The following is an 18,376-nucleotide window of genomic DNA, read 5'->3' as shown; positions in this document are numbered from 1 at the left end:
GTCTCAAAGTGTGTTAGCCTCTCAAATGTAAATGCATAGATCCTGCCTCCCATTTTCACATGACAGCCTTGGTCACACCCCATTATCGCATGCGTCTGTCTTGCCACAGGAACCTAAGCTCTAGGAGAACACTGTCCCATCACGTAGTAAGCATTCACAAAACACAGTTCCTCTTCTAACAGAGAGCGCAGTCTATGGGGAGAGAGAGACACACAACCATACAGAGACAGGGTCATTAGCTGTGACAAAGAAAAGTGCTGGCTTTTGGTGAAGTAACAGAAAACAAGGACATTTAGTGGTGACACTTGGGTGGCTAGGAGAATCGTCACAAGGTGCAGAGACTCAGAACGGAGGCTAAACCTCCAGGAATGTGAAAGAAACCACAGAACTAGTCCGACGAGGAAGCTGGCTCCAGTGCAGCGCCGCAGCAACACCTCTGCTGCGTCTGAAACTCAGTCTTCTAACCACACAGAAGCTACTTTCGCTGCCGACAAAGGCGTCTGTCTCTGCTGCTAGGCATTCCAGCGATACGGGAAGGCCCACCTGGAGCCTCTTTCCTCCGGTCGCTCAGAGCTGAAGCTCCATGTGGATGAGCTGATTGGTGGAGCCCAAGTCATGTACTACAGCACAACTGCAAAACAAGGCTGGGACTTTGAGCTCTAAGCAAAGGAAAACTACTTTAAAGGTGATGTGTCCACTGAACTGAAGCAATGTGACAGGAGCTAGGCTGAAGACACACATTCAGACAATATTCTGCTCTCATGGACATTGTTTTAGAAGAGACAAACAGCAGACATAATGATGGTTTAGTGGTGGAAGCTACAGTAACAAGCAAGGCTGTGAATGAGTCTTCCAGCAAGGTTTTTCTAAGATGTGGAAAAAACCCCAATGATGTGAAGGAGTAGCAGATGTAGTGGCTCTGGGATGTGTGCTAACTTCACATACTTGAAGCACTCTAGGGAGGTGAGGTTTATTTATTTTTATTGCTAAGTCAGATATACAGAGAGGAGACAGAGCTGAAGATCTTCTGTCCGACGGTTCACTCTCCAAGTGACCACAATGGCCAGAGCTGAGCCCATCCAAAGCCAGGAGATAGGAACTTGCTCCAGGTCTCCCATACGGGTACGGGGTCATCCCAAGGCTTTGGGCCATCCTCAACTGCTTTCTCAGGCCACAAGCAGGGAGCTGGATGGGAAGCAGAGCCACCTGGATTAAAGCCGGTGCCCATAAGGGATCCTGGCACATTCAAGGCAAGGACTTTAACTGCTAAGCCAGTGCACTGGGCCCAAAATATATGTCTTTTAAAAAATATGAGTGGTGGGCAAAGGGAAGAACAGAAGACGCGAGCAGGGAAGGCTCTGGAATGCTTGGAGAAGGTTGGGTGACGGGGTGCTTTCACAGAGATGCAGGCATGTGGCTAGGAGATCCATTGTGCCAAGGCTGCCTGTGTTGTTCCTTAAACACACACACACACATTAGTGTTTATTTCCTACAGCTTTCGTTGGGCTAGGTCAAAGCCAGAAGCCTGGACCAAATCCAGGCCATCCACACCGGTGGCAGGGATAAGTCCTTGGGCCATCAGCTGGTGCCTCCTAAGGGGCACAGTATCAGGCAGGTGAATTGGAAGCAGAGCCGGGAATCAACCCTGGGCAGGGACACAGGAGTCTTCAGCAGCCCCTGTGCACTGTGCCTCATGCCCAATCCTCCGGGCTGTTCTGTGAACCACTCAGGTCACCAAACTGAAGTGTCAGTGACGGAGGCTGAGTGTGAGACAAAAGCTGAGCTCTTTCCCCAGGGTGGGGGGTCTAGACCTCCTGAAAGGTTTCTAAGGGGGCAGAAAGTTCATAGTTCCTTGTACCCTCCCACTCCTCAGACTAGATAGTAAGCCACCCACAGGACTGAGCTGTTACTATCAAAAGCAAAGCTGGCCACGTGCACTGACAGTGTGGTGTGGAATTAGTCAGCAGAGATCCGAAGGCGGGGAACTGTCAGGTAGACATCTTGTCTTCCATCCTGTGTTGGCTCCCGCTGCTACAGCAAAGCACCGTACAAAGAGTCATTTATAAACAACAGCAGTTTATTTGTGAAGGTTCTTGAGACTCCTGTAAAGTGCAAGGTCAAGGCACTGACAGAGGAGGTGTCCCGGTGAAGGATCTCTGCTGGAGGGCAGCTGCATCTTCACGCAGTGTGAGGGGAGAACAAGTCCCCTCAGGTCTCTTTCACTGGCAGAGTCCTGTTGACCTAATCAGCTCCCAGGGTCCCCGCCTCTTCGAACTCACAGATGGAAGGTTTTGTACACTGAGAACAGATTGTCCGGGGCTAGGACTGCTCAGGGGACCAGAGAGTACGAGCATTCCTAAGCAAGTTCCGGGATCTTAACTGCAAGGTGCTAGGCATGTCACACAATCTGGGTCAGGTGCCACCCATCTGCAACATTTAGAGCACTGCAGGTGGGGAGTCACCTGGCTTGAAGCGTCCTGGATCCTTCAATCCCCCATCTCAGCTCAGAGTTCCCACTCAAAGCAGGACTCCACGCAGATAGCTCCACAGCCATCAGCCACAGCATCCTGCCGAGATCCAGAGGGACCACAAGGCTTAGTGCAAATGAACAGACTGGCACTGGCGGGAAGGACTTAAGAGGGATGACCAACGTCGATTTAAAAAGAAAAAAGCTGCATCCGGACTGGGACACCTTAGGAGAGAAGAGGCCAGGTTCGGTTTCCGTGCACGCCCCCATCGCTCTCTCCCCGAATGCGGTCTTCATGCAGACATCCAGGAAGCCTGTGGAGAAGACGGTATACAATTGGGTTAGGGAGATCGTGCAGCTTTCAGGGCTGAACTTGAACGACTCCGTCGGGCAGCTTCCCCTCCTCCATTCTCCAAGCTGGGTGTAGCCACCCAAGCGTCCTCGCAGGGAATGCCACGGCTCCACTTTCTCCGAGTTGCCTCCGGTCCCACCCCACCTGCACGTCCCCCCTGCGCCTCCGTGCCGCACGTACCCGCCCCTTAGATGAGAACTATCTTCAAAGACTTCCTTCCGGGCTCAGCGAAGCGCAGCGTGCTCGGATGACGAGAGGCAGCCAGCGGCCCGGGCGTGCACAGGCGACAACGAAACCGCCGCTTCCTTGCAGACAGGCTACGGCTCGCGGAGCCCGGGCTGCCCAGGAGCCGCTCTGCGCGACAGGCGTGGAGGAAAAGTCCGCGCGCGCCGGCCACCTCCGGGCGCGCCAGTCACCTCCGCGCGCGCCGGCCGCCTCCGGGCCCGCCCCGCACGCCCGCCCCGGCCAGGCCCCGCCCCGGCCCCGTGCGCGACGCCCTCTCCAGGCCCGGCTCCCGCGCCCTATTTGGTCACTCGGGAGGCAGGCGGCGGGAAGGGAGGCTCGCGCGGCGCTGCGGGACGCGGAGTGGGCTCCGGGAGCGCACAGGGGCTGCTGCCGCCACCTCGGTCGGCGGAGACCCACGAGGCCGCCGCGTCCTGCCCTCGGAACAATGGGACGGGGCCCACGAGGTGCCTGGGCCGTGCTCCTCCTGGGGGCGCTGCAGGTGCTGCTGGGGGCTGCTGTTGGGAGCAACGATACCGCGGTGGGTAAGTGGTTCCCTTGGGGTCGCCAGCTCCAGGCCGGAGAGGAAGCGCGTTTCCAAGTTGGGGGTCCGGTGCGGAAAGTTCTGCCTGTGTATGGGCGACGCGCTTGGGTCGACTAATTAGTGAGAGGGTGGGGGTGGGGGAAACTGAGGCTGGGGCGGGTCTGCGTCCGACCCTGCACCCTCAGTTTCCGCACAGTGGCGCGCGCGGCGGCGGTGGAGGAGGGGGTGCCTGGAACCTGTTGAGCTCCCCGAAGCGCTGGCCGCGGGCGGGGAGCTCACGGTAGCTTTCCCACGCTTTCCTGAAGTTGGGGGGTCTCGTAGTTAGGGGTGAGCCCAGGCTCCGCTCATAAACAACGGCAAGGTGGGTTGAAAGGAGTGTCTGCCGACTCCTGCGGAAACACGTCTGCTGGTTGCTTGGGGAACCTGGCGGGCGTCTCCCCGGCATTTTATCGCCTGATTGTGTAACGGAATGCCCGGGTGTGCAGTCTTCCGCTGGAAGTTAGCTTTGGGGGCGAACCGGGCTGAGTGGAAAGTGGGGTGGGGCGCCTGCTGTTCGGGCGCAGGTGAGGCTCCCCGGCCCCCGCCGGCCAGAAGCCCTCACAGCAGCTGCGCAGCCGGCACCACAGCTGCAGGGCCTTGGGGAGTAAGATCCCAACAGAGTAATGTTGATTTAACTTGTGTAGAGGGCTTTTGTTCCCTCTTCGGGCCTTTGACCCTTTGGGGAGACGCGGCCAGGGTCCCGGGAACTAGCTCTGTCTATTCTGTCTTGTCAACTGTTAGAAAAGCTGAGGCCCCGGATGATGGTCAGTAAATTCAAACGAGTTATTTTAAGGTAGCCCCGATTTTCCTGGCTTCTATCTTCGTGCTGTGTTTTTTAACTTGGCTGAGTTAAAACAGCCAGAGAGAAAGGGGCGCTTTGCATAACCAGCCGGTTCAGGCACGACACCTGCTCCTTGCCAGAATGATCTGGCTGAAGCAAGTAGCGCTTTCTTTGTTTTGTGCTGTTGTTGTTTGACGAATTGTGTGTGCGGAGAACTGGGCTTACTCACCTCATTTTGAGGCCCATGACATGTCTTCGTGCTTGTGCTAGCTCAGTGTTTGTGGGAGAAATCTGCAGTGTTCTCTTAAGTCTGTTGCTTTGTTTGCGAAGTCAGTCTTGTTCTGCTGTTTCTGTAGTGCGTTACCAGTTAGAGAAACTGGGGGCCCTTCTCTTTTGCCCTCTTATTACAGGTTTTTTGGTGCTCTATTTTTAACACTCAGCTTACTCAAAACAATGAGCACATGTGTGATTTCAATTCAGAATCGAAACTCGGTTAACTACCATTAAGTGGCACATGATACCGTGTTGGCTGTCAAGAATGCTTTTATCCCGCAATACTGCTGCTGCCTAGAATGTTGTGAGAAGAGAAAAAAAAAATCATTGTGAAAATTCTGCCCTCACAATATTCTCAGCAGTTTTATAAATAATCTCCTGAGCAAGTTACAGTCAGCCAGCTGGGGAAGAACAGTGATGGGGAGGGGGTTGTGAGCCCTTGGCCTTGGGGGCAGAACACAGGAGGCAGCCTTAAGCAGTCTTGGAGGAAGCAGTTTTCCACAGTGGCACCTGTATGCGGGGGTTCCTGTAGGTTACCAAGGTATAATTTCACAATGAAAACAGGAAGCTTTCACAGTCTTCCAGGCGAGAAATGGTGAATGATAGTGGAGGCGATACCTCTTTACAGAGTGAGGCTGACCGCTTGATCTGGGTGAGGAGGAAAAGGAGAGCCTCTGGTTAGGGGCTTGGATAGTTGATGCTACAACAAGGAGGAAGATGGGCGAGTAGAGGGTTTACGTGGAACAACAATGTGGCCCAAATCTAGACCTGGCCACTTAGCAGTTGGGTGGCCTTCGGAAGGCCTCAGTTCCACTCGTAGCAGGACTGCTCACATCTGAGAATTGCTGGGAGAGTTAGGTGGGCCTGTGAGGTCTGTTCAGGTATAAGCTCTTGTGTGCTAAAACACCAGATGCGGTGAGCCACACAGGAGGTTTTATTCCAGCAGGGAAGATGGAAATGGGGGGTGGGAGCGGAGGCACAGAGAGAAAAGAGGGGTCTCCTGCCATATTGGCAGAAGGGGGCTCCAAGGGAAGGAGGAGAATGCCACGCTTGGGGGAGTGTGCCTTTATGGCGGGGGGCTGATACCATGGGCTGTGAGGGATTGGTGGATAGGGCAGTGGCTAGGCCCCCTGGGGTTGGTGGATGTGGTTGTAGGCTGGTACTTAGGGGGAGAGTATGCAGAGGATTTGTGGATAGGACCAAGGGTAGGGTGCCCTGAGGTTATGGTGGACTGGTGGGAACAGTGTTGTGAGGTTACAGCTAATTGGAGAACAGGAAGTGGCATGCTGAGTCTGAAATGGCAGGGGTCTTATCAGTCTTGGCACTGCTGTACCAGTCACTCCTCACAGAGCTCATGTTAGGGCCTGGGATGGAGCAAGCAACTTCACAGCGTTCCTGACACCTGCTGCTGAGGACTGCGGCGTAGTCTACTGACCTTCATCGCTTTCAAGTTTAATCTCACACTTACAAGAAGAAGAAATTTAAGCAGTAAAAATAGCTCCTTCAAAGCTGTTACTGCTTCCTTTTCTTTGTACTGGGAGGGATTTTATTAGTGGGGGAAGAGTCCGTCTTTGTGAACAGTATGCAATCAATCACATACTTTAATCTTCCATTGTATAAAGATTCAGGATGAACAAACCACTCCAAGAAGTTCCTTACCTAGGCCACAGAATTATCTTTACTCCCCCCCAAATATTAAGGTGTTAAACAGTGAAAGGAATCATTTGGAGAAATCTTAACTAAAATTGGAAGCCCTGTCTGCATGTGTATCTGTTAGGAGATTAGAGATGTTGGTACTGGGCCTATAGAAAAGCTGAGTAGAGGGGTACCCCTCCAGGGCAGGGGTGTTCAGCCTAGAGGTCAGGACCCCGTGTCAGAGTGCGTGGATCCGGCTTCCTGTTCGGGAAGATGCCAGAGGTAGCTGGGTGCCGCTGCTCACAGGAGAGACCTCCATCGTGTCCCTCAGCTCCAGCCTCGGCTGCTGCGGCATCTGGGAGTAAAGTAACTCCTATGGGAGATCTCTGTGCCCCTACCTCTTCTTTCTCTGCCTCTCCAGTAAGTAAGAAAAAGAGAGGAGGAAGAAAGGGGCCCTCTGGAAAGGGGAGGAGTTGTCAGTAGCGGCAAGCCCGCTTCATCTGACACTGTTGCCTCTGTCTTCCTGTGTGTGATGAATTTTGGCAGAGCTGGCACACTCGGTGGCTGGCACATAGTAAGGACTATGTTAATGTTTGTTACATAAGCGAGATGTTTTCTGTCTTAAAAACTCCGATAATGCAGTTCCAGATCTGCTGACAGCTTCAAGGTGTGTTTCATAGCAACAGTGGCAAAAGTAGAACTTCCTGTGGAATAAGCTACCCTCCCTCACACCTCCCCTTCTCGGGCAGAAAGGAACATACTGCCAATGTTCCTATTAAATATTAAATGCTCTTTCATAACAAGATTTTTTTTTTTAATAGGAAATCAAGATCCAGGGCTCCTGGTAGCTCAGCGGAACTCCACTGCTAACTCAACAGGTGAGTTTGAAGAGATTTGAGAAATGGGGTTTCATCCGTCTAGGATTCACCAGGTAATGGCAGCCAGGAAGCCAGGAAGGACATGTGTGCTGGTGCACAGCCATGTGCTCCTTGGGCCCGCTCTGGGGGTGTGCCTTCCTTCGGATGTGTTTTGGTGTGACGTAGGCACACATGAACCCATTTCATGCCCTGAAGGGCTGTCCGGCGAGGCGTTGGTAGGAGGATTGCATTGAGTCTTTTTCAGTCCAGTAGACTTCAGTGAATAAATTCTAAAATCAGTGTATTTGAATTTCACACGGTGAGTTTGGGAGCACACTGAGATGTGAGCCGGCCTGCAGGAATGCAGAAGGAACACATGCTAGCGTGCCGGCTCCGGCAGCCTCGGCCTGCGTGTCTGGCTCTCTGACCTGTTGTACAGGTTGGCCATCAGACTTCATCCTGCTCTGGGCTTTTTTTTTTTTTTATTTTATTAAAAAATTTTTAAGGTTTATTTATTTTTATTGCAAAGGCAGATTTACAGGGAGAAGGAGAGACCGAGAGAGACATCTTCTTGCCATTGGTTCACTCCCCAAGTGGTTGCAACGGCCCAAGGTGAACCAAGCTGACATCAGGAGCCTCCTTGGGTCTCCCACCTGCATGCAGGGTCTCAAGGCCTTGGGCCGTCCTTGACTGCTTTCCCAGGCCACAAGCAGGGAACTGGATGGGAAGTGGAGCTGCCAGGATTAGAACTGGTGCCCATATGGGATCCCGACATGTTCAAGGCGAGAACTTTAGCCACTAAGCTACCACGCCAGGCCCTAGGTTTGCAATATTCTACCTTAACTGTAGAATTTTGAAAGTGGTGACAGGTGTATAGGTAACCAAAGAGTAAGAGGTGATGTTGAATCCTCATCCTCATTACGTTTTCTGGACAGTCTCCCACTGATGTGATGTGGGACATTCCTTATTCCTTTGGCCCAGACAGCTTTGTTGAGGCAGATGTATCAGTGCACGCAGCTGGAGTTCCTGTTCCTGTCTCGTTCGTGGCAAACTTCTGCAACTCCGAGTGCCTGAGGAGCTTGCTTCTGGAGGCGCACGCCATGGATGTGCGTGTCAGTGGTGTACTTTTAGGCCGCCACATCGTTGGCAGAACGGCCCTTCTTCCTGCTGTCCTTGGCAGGGGCTGAGTTGGAAAGACGATCCTGCTTCTGTGTCGATGGCTGGTGAGGCCCCCTCTTTGCCTCGGAGTCAGATTCCTTGTTGGCACTCTGAACTCACTAGCATGCAGAGATGCAGAATATGGTTGATTAACATTAATGGCAGCAGTAAATCCTCCAGGCGTGTTTCTCAGAAGCAGCACTCAGATCCTTTTTTCCACTGCCTTGGTTTCTTTGGTTTTGTTTTTAAAAACATTTGCGGGCTGGTGTCATAGCGTAGTAGGCTGAGCGTCTGTCGTCAGTGCCAATAGCCAACTGGATGCTGGTTCAAATCCTGGCTGCTGCATTTCCAATCCAGCTCCATGGTTATGACCTGGGAAGGCAGTGAAGGATGCCTCAGGTCCTTGGGTTCCTGTACCCACATGGAAGAAGCTCCAGGATTCACTCGCTCAGCTCTGGATGTTACAGCTATTTGGGGAGTCAGCCAGTGAGTGGAAGATTTTTATTTGTTTTTCCTTCTCGCTCTGTAAGTCTGCCTTTCAAATTAAAATAATTTGAAACTATTAAAATAGTTATCAGGTATCTAATGTGTTGTAATGTTCCGGTTGCTAAGGATACCTAGTGGACCAAGTCCTGATTCCTGCAGTTTGTGAGTTTCGTTGTTCTTTTATATAATTCTGTGGTAAAACTCACCTGTTTTTTGTTGTTGTTGCTTGTTTCATTAGCTCTGCACTTCTTAATGGCATTTCGGTGCAGTGTAATCAAGATACACTTTGATGCCAGCTAGGCTTAGTGGTCCTGTAAAAAGTTTTACTAGGAACATTGGCTAAGGGGCCTAGTGAGGTAGCCTAGCGGCTAAAGTCCTCACCTTGAATGCGCTGAGATCCCATATGGGTGCCAGTTCTAATCCCAGCAGCCCTGCTTCCCATCCAGCTTCCTGTCTGGGAAAGCAGCCGAGCACAGCCCAAAGCCTTAGGACCCTGCACCGGTGTGGGAGACCCGAGAGCGTCTCTGGGTTCCTGACTAGGGATCAGCTCAGCTCCAGCTGTTGTGATCACTTGGGGAGTAAATCAGCAGAGAAAAGATCTTCCTCTCTGTCTCTCGTCCTCTCTATATGTATCTGATTTTGCAGTACAAATAAATCTTTAAAAAAAAAAAAGGTTGGCTCAATTACCCCCCCCCCAAATTTTGTAGCAACAGGTATCATTGGATGGTAGTGGCAGGACTTTTAAAAAACACAGCTTAATAGATTGTTAGGTATCATTTCCTAATGGTTTTTATGCAACCTGGTTCTCTGCTGCCTTTTTTTTTTTTTTTAAGATTTATTTTTATTATTTTTTTATTGGAAAGGCGCATATACAGAGAGGAGGAGAGACAGAGAGGAAGATCTTCCGTCCGATGATTCACTCCCCAAGTGAGCACAACGGCTGATGCTATGCCGATCCGAAGCCAGGAGCCTCTTCCGGGTCTCCCACGTGGGTGCAGGGTCCCAAAGCTTTGGGCCGTCCTCGACTGCTTTCCCGGGCCACAGGCAGGGAGCTGGAAGGGAAGCGGGGCTGCCGGGATAGAACTGGCGCCCATATGGGATCCCGGGTGTGCAATGCGAGGACCTTAACCACTGTGCCACCGCGCTGGGCCCCTCTCTGCTGCCTTTTAACTTTGAATAAGCCAAGCAGAAGAAGCACAGATAAGAATAGTAGTACCCATAGCCACCATTGATGGTGTGCCTACAGCTTCTACAAGCACTTCTCTTATGCTTTCCAGTTTAACAGTGGTGAGGTATAGGGGTCATCTTTGTTTTGCACACAGGAAATTTTAAATTCAGTGTGGTTAAGGGTCCAATATGATGGCTCAATTGTCTAATACTCCCCTTACAAGCGCTGGGATCCCATATCCATGCTGGTTCATGTGTTAGCTGCTCCACTTCCTATCCAGCTCCCTGTTTGTGGCCTAGAAAAGCAGTAGAGGATGACCCAGTGCCTTAGTATCCTGCACCCACATGGGGGGCCTGGAGGAAGCTCCTGGCTGGATCAGGTCAGCTCTGGCCTTTGCAGCCATTTGGGGAGTGAGCCAGCAAATGGAAGATCTTTTTCTGTTCTGTTCTGTGGAAGTCTGCCTTTCTGATAAAAATAAGTAAAGCTTGAAAAGAAAAAAAAAAACGAATTCAGAGTGTTTAAGATAAAACATGCTAAGTGCCATGTTCAGGACCTGAAGCTTGTTTGTTGGCTTCTGAAGCTAACACTCTCTGCCCGCACTTTGTAAAGCCGCTCTGTAGCCTGAGCTTTAAGAGAAGCGTCTGGGCCGAGACTGTCCCCAGCTGCTGTAGAGCTGCCGTGTCCCGGGACTGTTCCCCTGCCAGTGCAGCACATCTGGGGCAGTGCGCGTGGGGAGATGGTTTCACATACCCCTTCTAGCACGGGAAAACTGAGGGGAAACAAAACCGTGGTCTGCTTTTTAGAAAGAGCAGATAATATGGCTATTACGAGTGATTTTTCAAGCTCAGTATGCAGGCCATCTCAAAACACATTTTTTTTCTTTATATCTTCTAAGCCTTAGACATTCTGAGGAAACACTGGAGTTTTGTAAGACAGGATGGTAGGTTTTCTTTCTTGTGTCATAAAGGCTGCTAATTGTGGAAGCCTGATTTTGAACATACTGTTGACCAGTGCAGTTTATCTGGCACTGATCTCAGTAGTCTGCTTCTGTTTTGGCCAAGAGTGTGGAGCTGCATAGCCCATAACTGTAGGAACTACCTGGTGGACTTGGAGAACTGCCTGGCTGCCGTTTGTGGCACGTGCTGCTTTACTTCCCAAATGGACGCAGCAGGCACAGGTGGGGACCTGGGCTGGCAGGGACGCCAGTGCCTGAGCTGACACTTGTTGCCTCCTAGGGCCTGCATTAGCTGGAAACTGGAATTGGAAGTAGAGCAGGGAGTTAAACCCAGCCATTCCAGCGTGGGAGCCAGGCATCCCAGTGTCATCTTAATCACTGTGCCAACTTTCTGTCTCTTTTTTTTCTTTTTGTTTTATATTTTTGGTCTCCATCAAGATTCCTAAGAGAGGAATATAGGACTCATTCATTCTAATCCCTAATTTTTTGCCTAATACTGTAGTAGGTATGCAAAATACGTTTATGCTGCTTGAGCTGCATTGTGGAACCTGATATACCTACTTTAAAATAGCTGACTGAACTTACCAACGCTCTGCTATACACGTGGGCACTGGCGTCAAGTTTTCCAGCATCACATTGGTGTCAAAGCGCCTCTCGGTCAGTGGAAGCTAGACATGAGGTTTTTACTTGTTCTGTCCACAAGCTACCAGCATGAGACACAGTCATTTCTTGCTGTGTGGGCAGGGGTTGTAGCTACAGCTGGAGATTAGGCATGGGCCCTGGGGGAGACCAGCAGGACTTGGCAGTGTCCCATGCTGCTCAGCGATAGTGTTCTGTGGGCGAGATGTGTCAAGTGCATTTTCTTTTAAGATTTATTCAGTTATTTATTTGGAAAGCCGAGCAACAGAGGGAGGGAGAAATGGACACACACATACCTTGACTGGTGGTTCACTGCCCAGATACCAGCAGCCAGGGTTGAGCCATGCCAAAGCCAGAATCCTGGAGCTCCATCCATGTTTTCCGCATCGGGGTAGGGACCCAAAGGCTTGGGCCCAGACTCATTAGCAAGAAACTAGACCAGAAGTGGAGGAGCCAGGACTTGAACTAGCGACCAACACGCTGGTGTGTGGGTATTCCAGATCTTGGTTTAGCCCACTGTCTCACAGTGTCCATCTGAAGTGCATTTTCACTGTAGAATCGTTTCAATAGGGAGTTATTGGGATATAATCTAATTGTAAATTGAAGAGCATATGTGCATACTTGAAAGAAATATACAAAGCTATGCCCTATAATATGGTAATAAACTGAAATCAAAAAATAGGGATTAATGTTGGTCTCCAGGAATGCCATTGAGTTAACATATAACTCTTCTATCTTTTAGAAAAGGCTTGATTTATGTATTTGGAAGGCAGAGAGAGATCTTCCATCTGCTGGTTCATTCCCTGCATGTGTACCAAGCCAGCTGGGGAGTAGTTATTCTCTAACTTTGTTTTGTCCATATGTGACTAACTTTGGCTTGGTGCTCTGCCCTGGACCTGGTTTTGGTTAACTCCAGAAGAGTGGCTTTTGTCCATGGTATGGCAGGAACTGTAGTAATGTGGAACAGATAGACTCAGCGCGGGCTTAGGGTAGTATTAATTTGGGAGTGACTTACACAAATATTTATTCATTTATTAAAGATTTATTATTTTTATTGCAAAGTCAGAGATACAGGAGGAGGACAGAGAGAGAGAGCGAGGAAGATCTTCTATTGATTCACCCCTCAAGTGACCACAATGGCCTGAGCTGATCTGAAACCAGAAGCCTCTTTTGGGTCTTCCATGCAGGTGCAGGGTCCCAAGGCTTTGGGCCGTCCTCGACTGCTTTCCCGGGCCACAGGCAGGGAGCTGGATGGGAAGTGGAGCTCCCGGGATTAGAACCAGCACCCATATGGGATCCCAGCACATTCAAGACGAGGACTTTAAGCCCTAGACTACCACGCTGGGCCCCACAAATAAATTTTAATTTCAGTTATTTCTAATTGAAATGTGAAAGTCTTACTGAAGTGGGAAAAGAAATTTATAAGGTACATAATTCCAAATTCCACATTACCTGCTTTCTGTTTGTTTTGGATAAAATATTTGAAGGGAATGTTTCTTTTTTTAAAGATTTGTTTATTTTCATTACAAAGTCAGATATACAGAGAGGAGGAGAGACAGAGAGGGAGATCTTCTGTCCGATGATTCACTCCCCAAGTGAGCGCACAGTCGATGCTATGCCGATCTGAAGCCAGGATTCAGGAACTTCTTCCGGGTATCCCACATTGGTGCAAGGTCCCAAAGCTTTGGGCCGTCCTCGACTGCTTTCCCAGGCCACAAGCAGGGAGCTGGAAGGGAAATGGAGCTGCCAGGATTAGAACCTGCACCCATATGGGATCCTGGTGTGTTCAAGGTAAAGACTAGCTGCTAGGCCACGGCACCAGGCCCTGAAGGGAATATTAGATGAAACTTCACCATGAGGTTGTAAACTTCTCAGGCAGGAGCCTGTTGGTCTGCCAGGTTGCTGTGGCTGCAGATGGTGTTAGGTAGATGATAGAGATATTGACACTGGATTTTAGAGATGCGATGCAGGGGACAACTCCCCTGGTCATGACGAAAGAACCGTCTTACAGAACTCTTTTGGTTCTTGGGTGCTGCTAATTATAATCTACTCATGTTCTAGAGGTAAATGCTCAGATTACGATCATGTCAGTAGAGTTTGTCAGAACAAATGTGGGGTAGGTTAATCATGCTTTCTCATTGCTCGGGTGTCTGGACTGTCCACTCTGCAAGCTGCTGATTTAGGCACAAGGCATGATGTGTCACGTAAGACTTGAAAGTGTGTTGTCGTGAAGTTTGAACACATGGATAAATGCAGATAATAGATAACTGACTAGAGAATATGTTGAATATTGATTTTAAAAATAGCGGTGGGGTCCAGCGTCATAGCTAAGTGGCTAAATCCTTACCTTTCAACCACTGTGATCCCATATGGGTGCTGATTTGTGTCCAACTTCCCATCCAGATCCCTGCCTGTGGCCTGGGAAAGCAGTAGAGGTACAGCCCAGTGTCTTGGGACCCTGTACCCACGTGGGAGACCCAGAAGAAGCTCCTGGCTTCAGATTGGCTCAGCTCTGGTCATTGTGGTCATTTGGAGAGTGAACCAATAGATGCGAATTCTTTCTCTCCTTCCCTACAAATCTGTTTTTCCAATAAAAATAAATAATAGGGGAGGACACGTGGTCTAGTGGTGAAGGTGCTGGTTCAGATGCCTGTGTGTCCCGCATTAGAATAGCTGGGTTCAGATTCCAGCTCCTGACTGCAGTTTTGTAGTGTTGGAGACCCTGGGCGGCTCCGACACCATGCGAGAGGTGGGTTGAGTTCCTAGCCTTTGGTCTCAGCTGCACCCTCCCTAATCCCAGCAGTTGCAAGCATTTTGGCAGGGGCAGGTCAGTCAGCAAACGGAGGAGCTTCTCTCTGTGTCTCTCAGAGCAGGATAAAGCACATACATTCCAAACGGTGATGGACTAGAGAAAAAGTTCAGATGGCTTGGTCAGGGGAAGCCTCTCTGAAGCAGGTGGGGCTCCCCTGCAGTTAAATGATTACCTATAAGGTGCAAGAACTGTATTTTGAGATATATGGAAGCAGCAGGCAGAAATGCAGATTCTGGAGACTTAGTTCACTTCTCTGAGTCTTGTTGACCAATGCATTATAACTGCCCTCCTTCCTTCAGTTCTAAGTATGAGCCTGAGGTGCTTTCAGCTGAGTTAAGAAGTGCTGCCCTCCCTCACCGAGGTGTGAGCTGCAGAAGGGAAGAGTTGGTTTTTAGTCCTGAAGGTTGGAGAAGTGAGCAGGTAATCCCTCTGTGTTCTGGGAAAATGCTGGGAAATGTGGAGGTTTGTGATGGCAGGAGGAAGAGATCTCGGTGAAGGGACTAAGAGAAGACAGTTCAGAGGGACACTTACACTGTGTCAAAAGGAAAGATGGTATATGAGATAGACCACGGGGCCAGTACAGCTGTGTGGTAGGCTGATTCTCTACCTGCAGTGCCATCGTACCATATGGGCACCAAGTCCTCGGGCTTCTGTGCCTTTGTGGGAGACCCAGAACTCAGCTCTGGTTGTTGTGGTTATTTGAGGAGTAAACCAGTGGAGGGAAGATCTTTCTCTCTGTAATTCAACCTTTCAAATAAAAATAAATAAACCTTAAAAACAAAAGAGAGAGAAAGAATTGGTCAAAAAGCAAAGCGTTGACCTGGGGCAGAGAGTCAGCTGTCTTGGCCTGGTTTGGCCATCTTCAGTAAGGCCTGCGAGGGGCGGGCCAGCAGCAGGTGGAGTTGGGTTTCTGGCTTGGGTAGGAGAGCCTGCCCCACCAGGCTTGAAAAGTTGGCACTTTCCCACTGTCTGTACTTGTTGTTGGATGCTCGTTTTGCACAGAGAGCTTCCAGGCTCAGTCTTGACTCTGGCGACTTCCTTTCAGCCGAAACTCGATGCCTTCGCCCGTCATGTGGAGGGAGGTAGCCAGGTGTGCGCAGTGCTTACCAGGAGATCCATTTGAGGGGCCGAGTCGGTGCTCCTGGACGTGAGCAGCCTGGCTTCCCATCATGCTGTGCGTCTGTGTTCTCTGCACAGATCGTCTTTATTTAAAATGTACTGTAAAAGTGGGTTTGAGGTCATGGGCATCACCTCCTCTGGTCTGGCCTGTGAGAGCAGGTACCTGTTGTTGTCAAGATTTTATTTGTTTATTTATTTGTTTATTATTGGAAAGTCAGATATACAAAGAGGAGGAGAAACAGAGAAGATTTTTCCGTTCGATGAGTCACTCCCCAAGTGACTGCATGGGCAAACTGAGCTGCTTCCGGGTCTCCCACACGGGTGCAGGGTCCCAAGGCTTTGGGCCGTCCTTTACTGCTTTCCCAGGCCACAGGCATGGAGCTGGTTGGGAAGCAGGGCTGCCAGGATTAGAACTGGTGCTCATATGGGATCCCAGTGCAAGCAAGGTGAGGATCTTAACTGCTAGGCTACCGTGCTGGCCCCCAGTCAGTCTTTTTTAAAGATTCATTTTTATTGGAAAGCCAGAGCTACAGAGAGGGGAGGTTCACTCCCTAAATGGCCTTAAAAGACTGGCCAATCTGAAGCTGGAAGCCTGGAGCCTCCTGGGGTCATCACCATGAGTGAAGAAGGGACCTGAGAAGTTAGGCCAGCCTCAGCTGCCTTCTCAGGGAGCTGCATTAGGAGTGGGGCAGCTGGAACTTGAGCCAGCACCAACATGGGATGCTGGCATCGCTGGGGGAGGCTTGACTTGCTGTACCAGTGTATCAGCCCCACTACAGTCAGTTTTAAGAACACTTTCATTGCCTCAAGAAATGCGTGCCTTTTATTTGTCACCCCTTTGCCTTGTGCCCCGCATCCATCAGAGCTAACCAACCATGAAGGTACTTTCCATCCCTGTACGCTTAGCTACTCTGTACTTAGTTATGACCCTTTGACCTGGCGTCTTCCACGTAACCTGGTATTTGCTGTGTTTTTCTCATTTCAGCAGGTGCCTTTGATGCACAGTGAGTGTTCTGTTGTGTGGACATGCCATATTTGGTTTATGTGTTTGCCTGTTTGTGGGCCCGTGGATTGCTTCCACCTTTTGGTATTATGAATAATGCCGCTGTAACTGTTCATAGCTGGCGTTTTGTGTCGACATTTACTTGCATTTCTCTTGGGTTCATCACAGAGGGAAGCTGCTGCTGCGATGGTGTGTTTGTGTGTAATGACCTGCATGACTGCCCCCCCAAGCACTCACACCCCCCACCGGTGTGTGAGGGTTCTGATTTCTCCACATCCCCCCAAAACTCATTATATGACATGGATATCTAGCTATCCTAATTGGTACATCTTCCTTATAGAATTCAAGCCCTTTAACTGGTTTTTTTTTTGTTTGTTTGTTTGTTTTTTTACTAATTGAGGTTTTTGTGCACTGTCTTTTTCTGATTATAAAAGTAGTATAAAGTTTTTGTGGAGATTTTAGAAAGCACACTGAAGTATTTTAAAAATTCCAGAGACTACTCCCACAGACACCTGCTGTGTGTTCTAGTGTCTGTGGTTAATAGATTTTACATTGGAAAATTGCTAAGTAGAAGTTGACTTCTTGCCACACACACACAAAATACCTGAAGTAATCTGTGTATTAATTAGCTTGGTTCAGCCATTTCACGATGCAAACTTAAGAACATAGAAGTTTATAGCGTTTTTTCCTTTAAAGGACAAAGTCCTTCTACCAAACTTGTTTTTTGGTTGGGGGGACGGGGTGTGGAGCAGCAGGTAACAGGTATTTAACCACAAAAACACAGCTTCTAAAAATGGGAACTGAGCCTCTCCTGTGAACCATTTCATTATGGTCAAAGCTGTGTGACATGAAAGGAACTTGAAAAGCGGCGGCTCGCAGTGCGTTACCTGTTTACGAAGTACTGCTGTAACTACTTTGTCCCCCCACAGTGAATTGGATTCACTGTGTCGGTGGTTTCCCCACCATAGCAGGTGTGCTGGGCTGTATATCAGGGGAAAGAGCAAAGTCGCTGCTTGGAGTTGGGCCAGGGCTTCCTCTCTGTGCCAGCCGATTGGAATAAATGTGAGAGCAGGCAGGCGCCAGCCCCAGACTCAAGAACTAAGGCAGTGTTGCTCCCCGCTGTGGGGCCCAGGCCTTTGCATCGCCTGTTTTTGGCTACTCCTCTCCCAGGTACCTTTGCCTGGATAGTGATGTCTGCTTGGTCTTCCCGCTCTTTGGGCAATGCCCGTGAACTGGGGCCTCTTACGCTTCAAGTGCTATGCGGTTTCTTACCTGTGATGCCATGACTGTCAGATCCCTGGGTCTCCCACAGTTCTGTGAAAACCATGCTGGGTAAGTGACTGCTGTGGGAGCTGGAAGCGGGTGAGCATGCCCGCACGCTGGCCACCAGGCGTGGCTGTGCGATGTGTCAGAGTGAGCCACCCGCACTCCGGGCTGCGCACTTCATGCCCAGGGATGACTGCTTTGAGGAAGTCCTGGTGCTCACCGTGGGGAGGGGAATGTCCAGCAGGAGGAGCCCAGGGTGGGCGTTGGTCCATGCACACTGCCACTCCACGGGCTTCCCACGCCACAGTGCTGTTCTCTGGCTGCTGCTCTTCAAGACTGGGGATGAGCATGAAGGAATGGTGGGAAAATAACCTAGAAATGGTGTACCGCGAGGCCTGATGTGCGAGAGGCGAGGAGGGAGGTGGCTGAATTCCCTTAGGGCATCCGGTGCAGTTATAGGGTCCGCTTGTGGCCTGGGAAAGCAGGGGAGCACAGCCCAAGGCCTTGGGACCCTGTGCCCGAGTGGGAGGCCTGGAAGAAGCTCCTGGCTTCCGGCTCAGCTCCGGCCTTTGTGGCCGCTTGGGTAATGAACCTTTGGAC

The 18,376-nt window shown here is 50.3% G+C and overlaps 1 protein-coding gene and 1 long non-coding RNA gene across 2 annotated transcripts in view; one reads left to right on the top strand and one right to left on the bottom strand.

Moving 5' to 3' along the window:
- Window positions 1-2,056: 2,056 nt before the first annotated feature.
- On the bottom strand, window positions 2,057-3,242 carry LOC121154261. Its single transcript, XR_005883471.1, has 2 exons — window positions 2,964-3,242; window positions 2,057-2,781 (listed from the first exon to the last, which is right to left on the bottom strand). It is a non-coding gene; the product is annotated as an uncharacterized LOC121154261 (long non-coding RNA).
- A 74-nt stretch (window positions 3,243-3,316) lies between these two features.
- TMEM123 (transmembrane protein 123) overlaps window positions 3,317-18,376 on the top strand; it is a 41,918-nt gene continuing 26,858 nt past the window's right edge. The window contains exons 1-2 of the mRNA XM_040976866.1: window positions 3,317-3,586; window positions 7,135-7,191. Of these exons, the coding sequence (XP_040832800.1) occupies window positions 3,490-3,586; window positions 7,135-7,191 (154 nt within the window). The 5' untranslated portion in view covers window positions 3,317-3,489. The remainder of the gene's footprint in view (window positions 3,587-7,134; window positions 7,192-18,376) is intronic.

This window comes from Ochotona curzoniae, unplaced genomic scaffold, assembly GCF_017591425.1.
Source record: "Ochotona curzoniae isolate NIBS_2020 unplaced genomic scaffold, NIBS_Ocur_1.0 contig_2723, whole genome shotgun sequence".
NCBI lineage: Eukaryota > Metazoa > Chordata > Mammalia > Lagomorpha > Ochotonidae > Ochotona > Ochotona curzoniae.
Note: the sequence above shows the minus strand (reverse complement) of the source record. Positions and strands in the feature narration are given on the sequence as shown.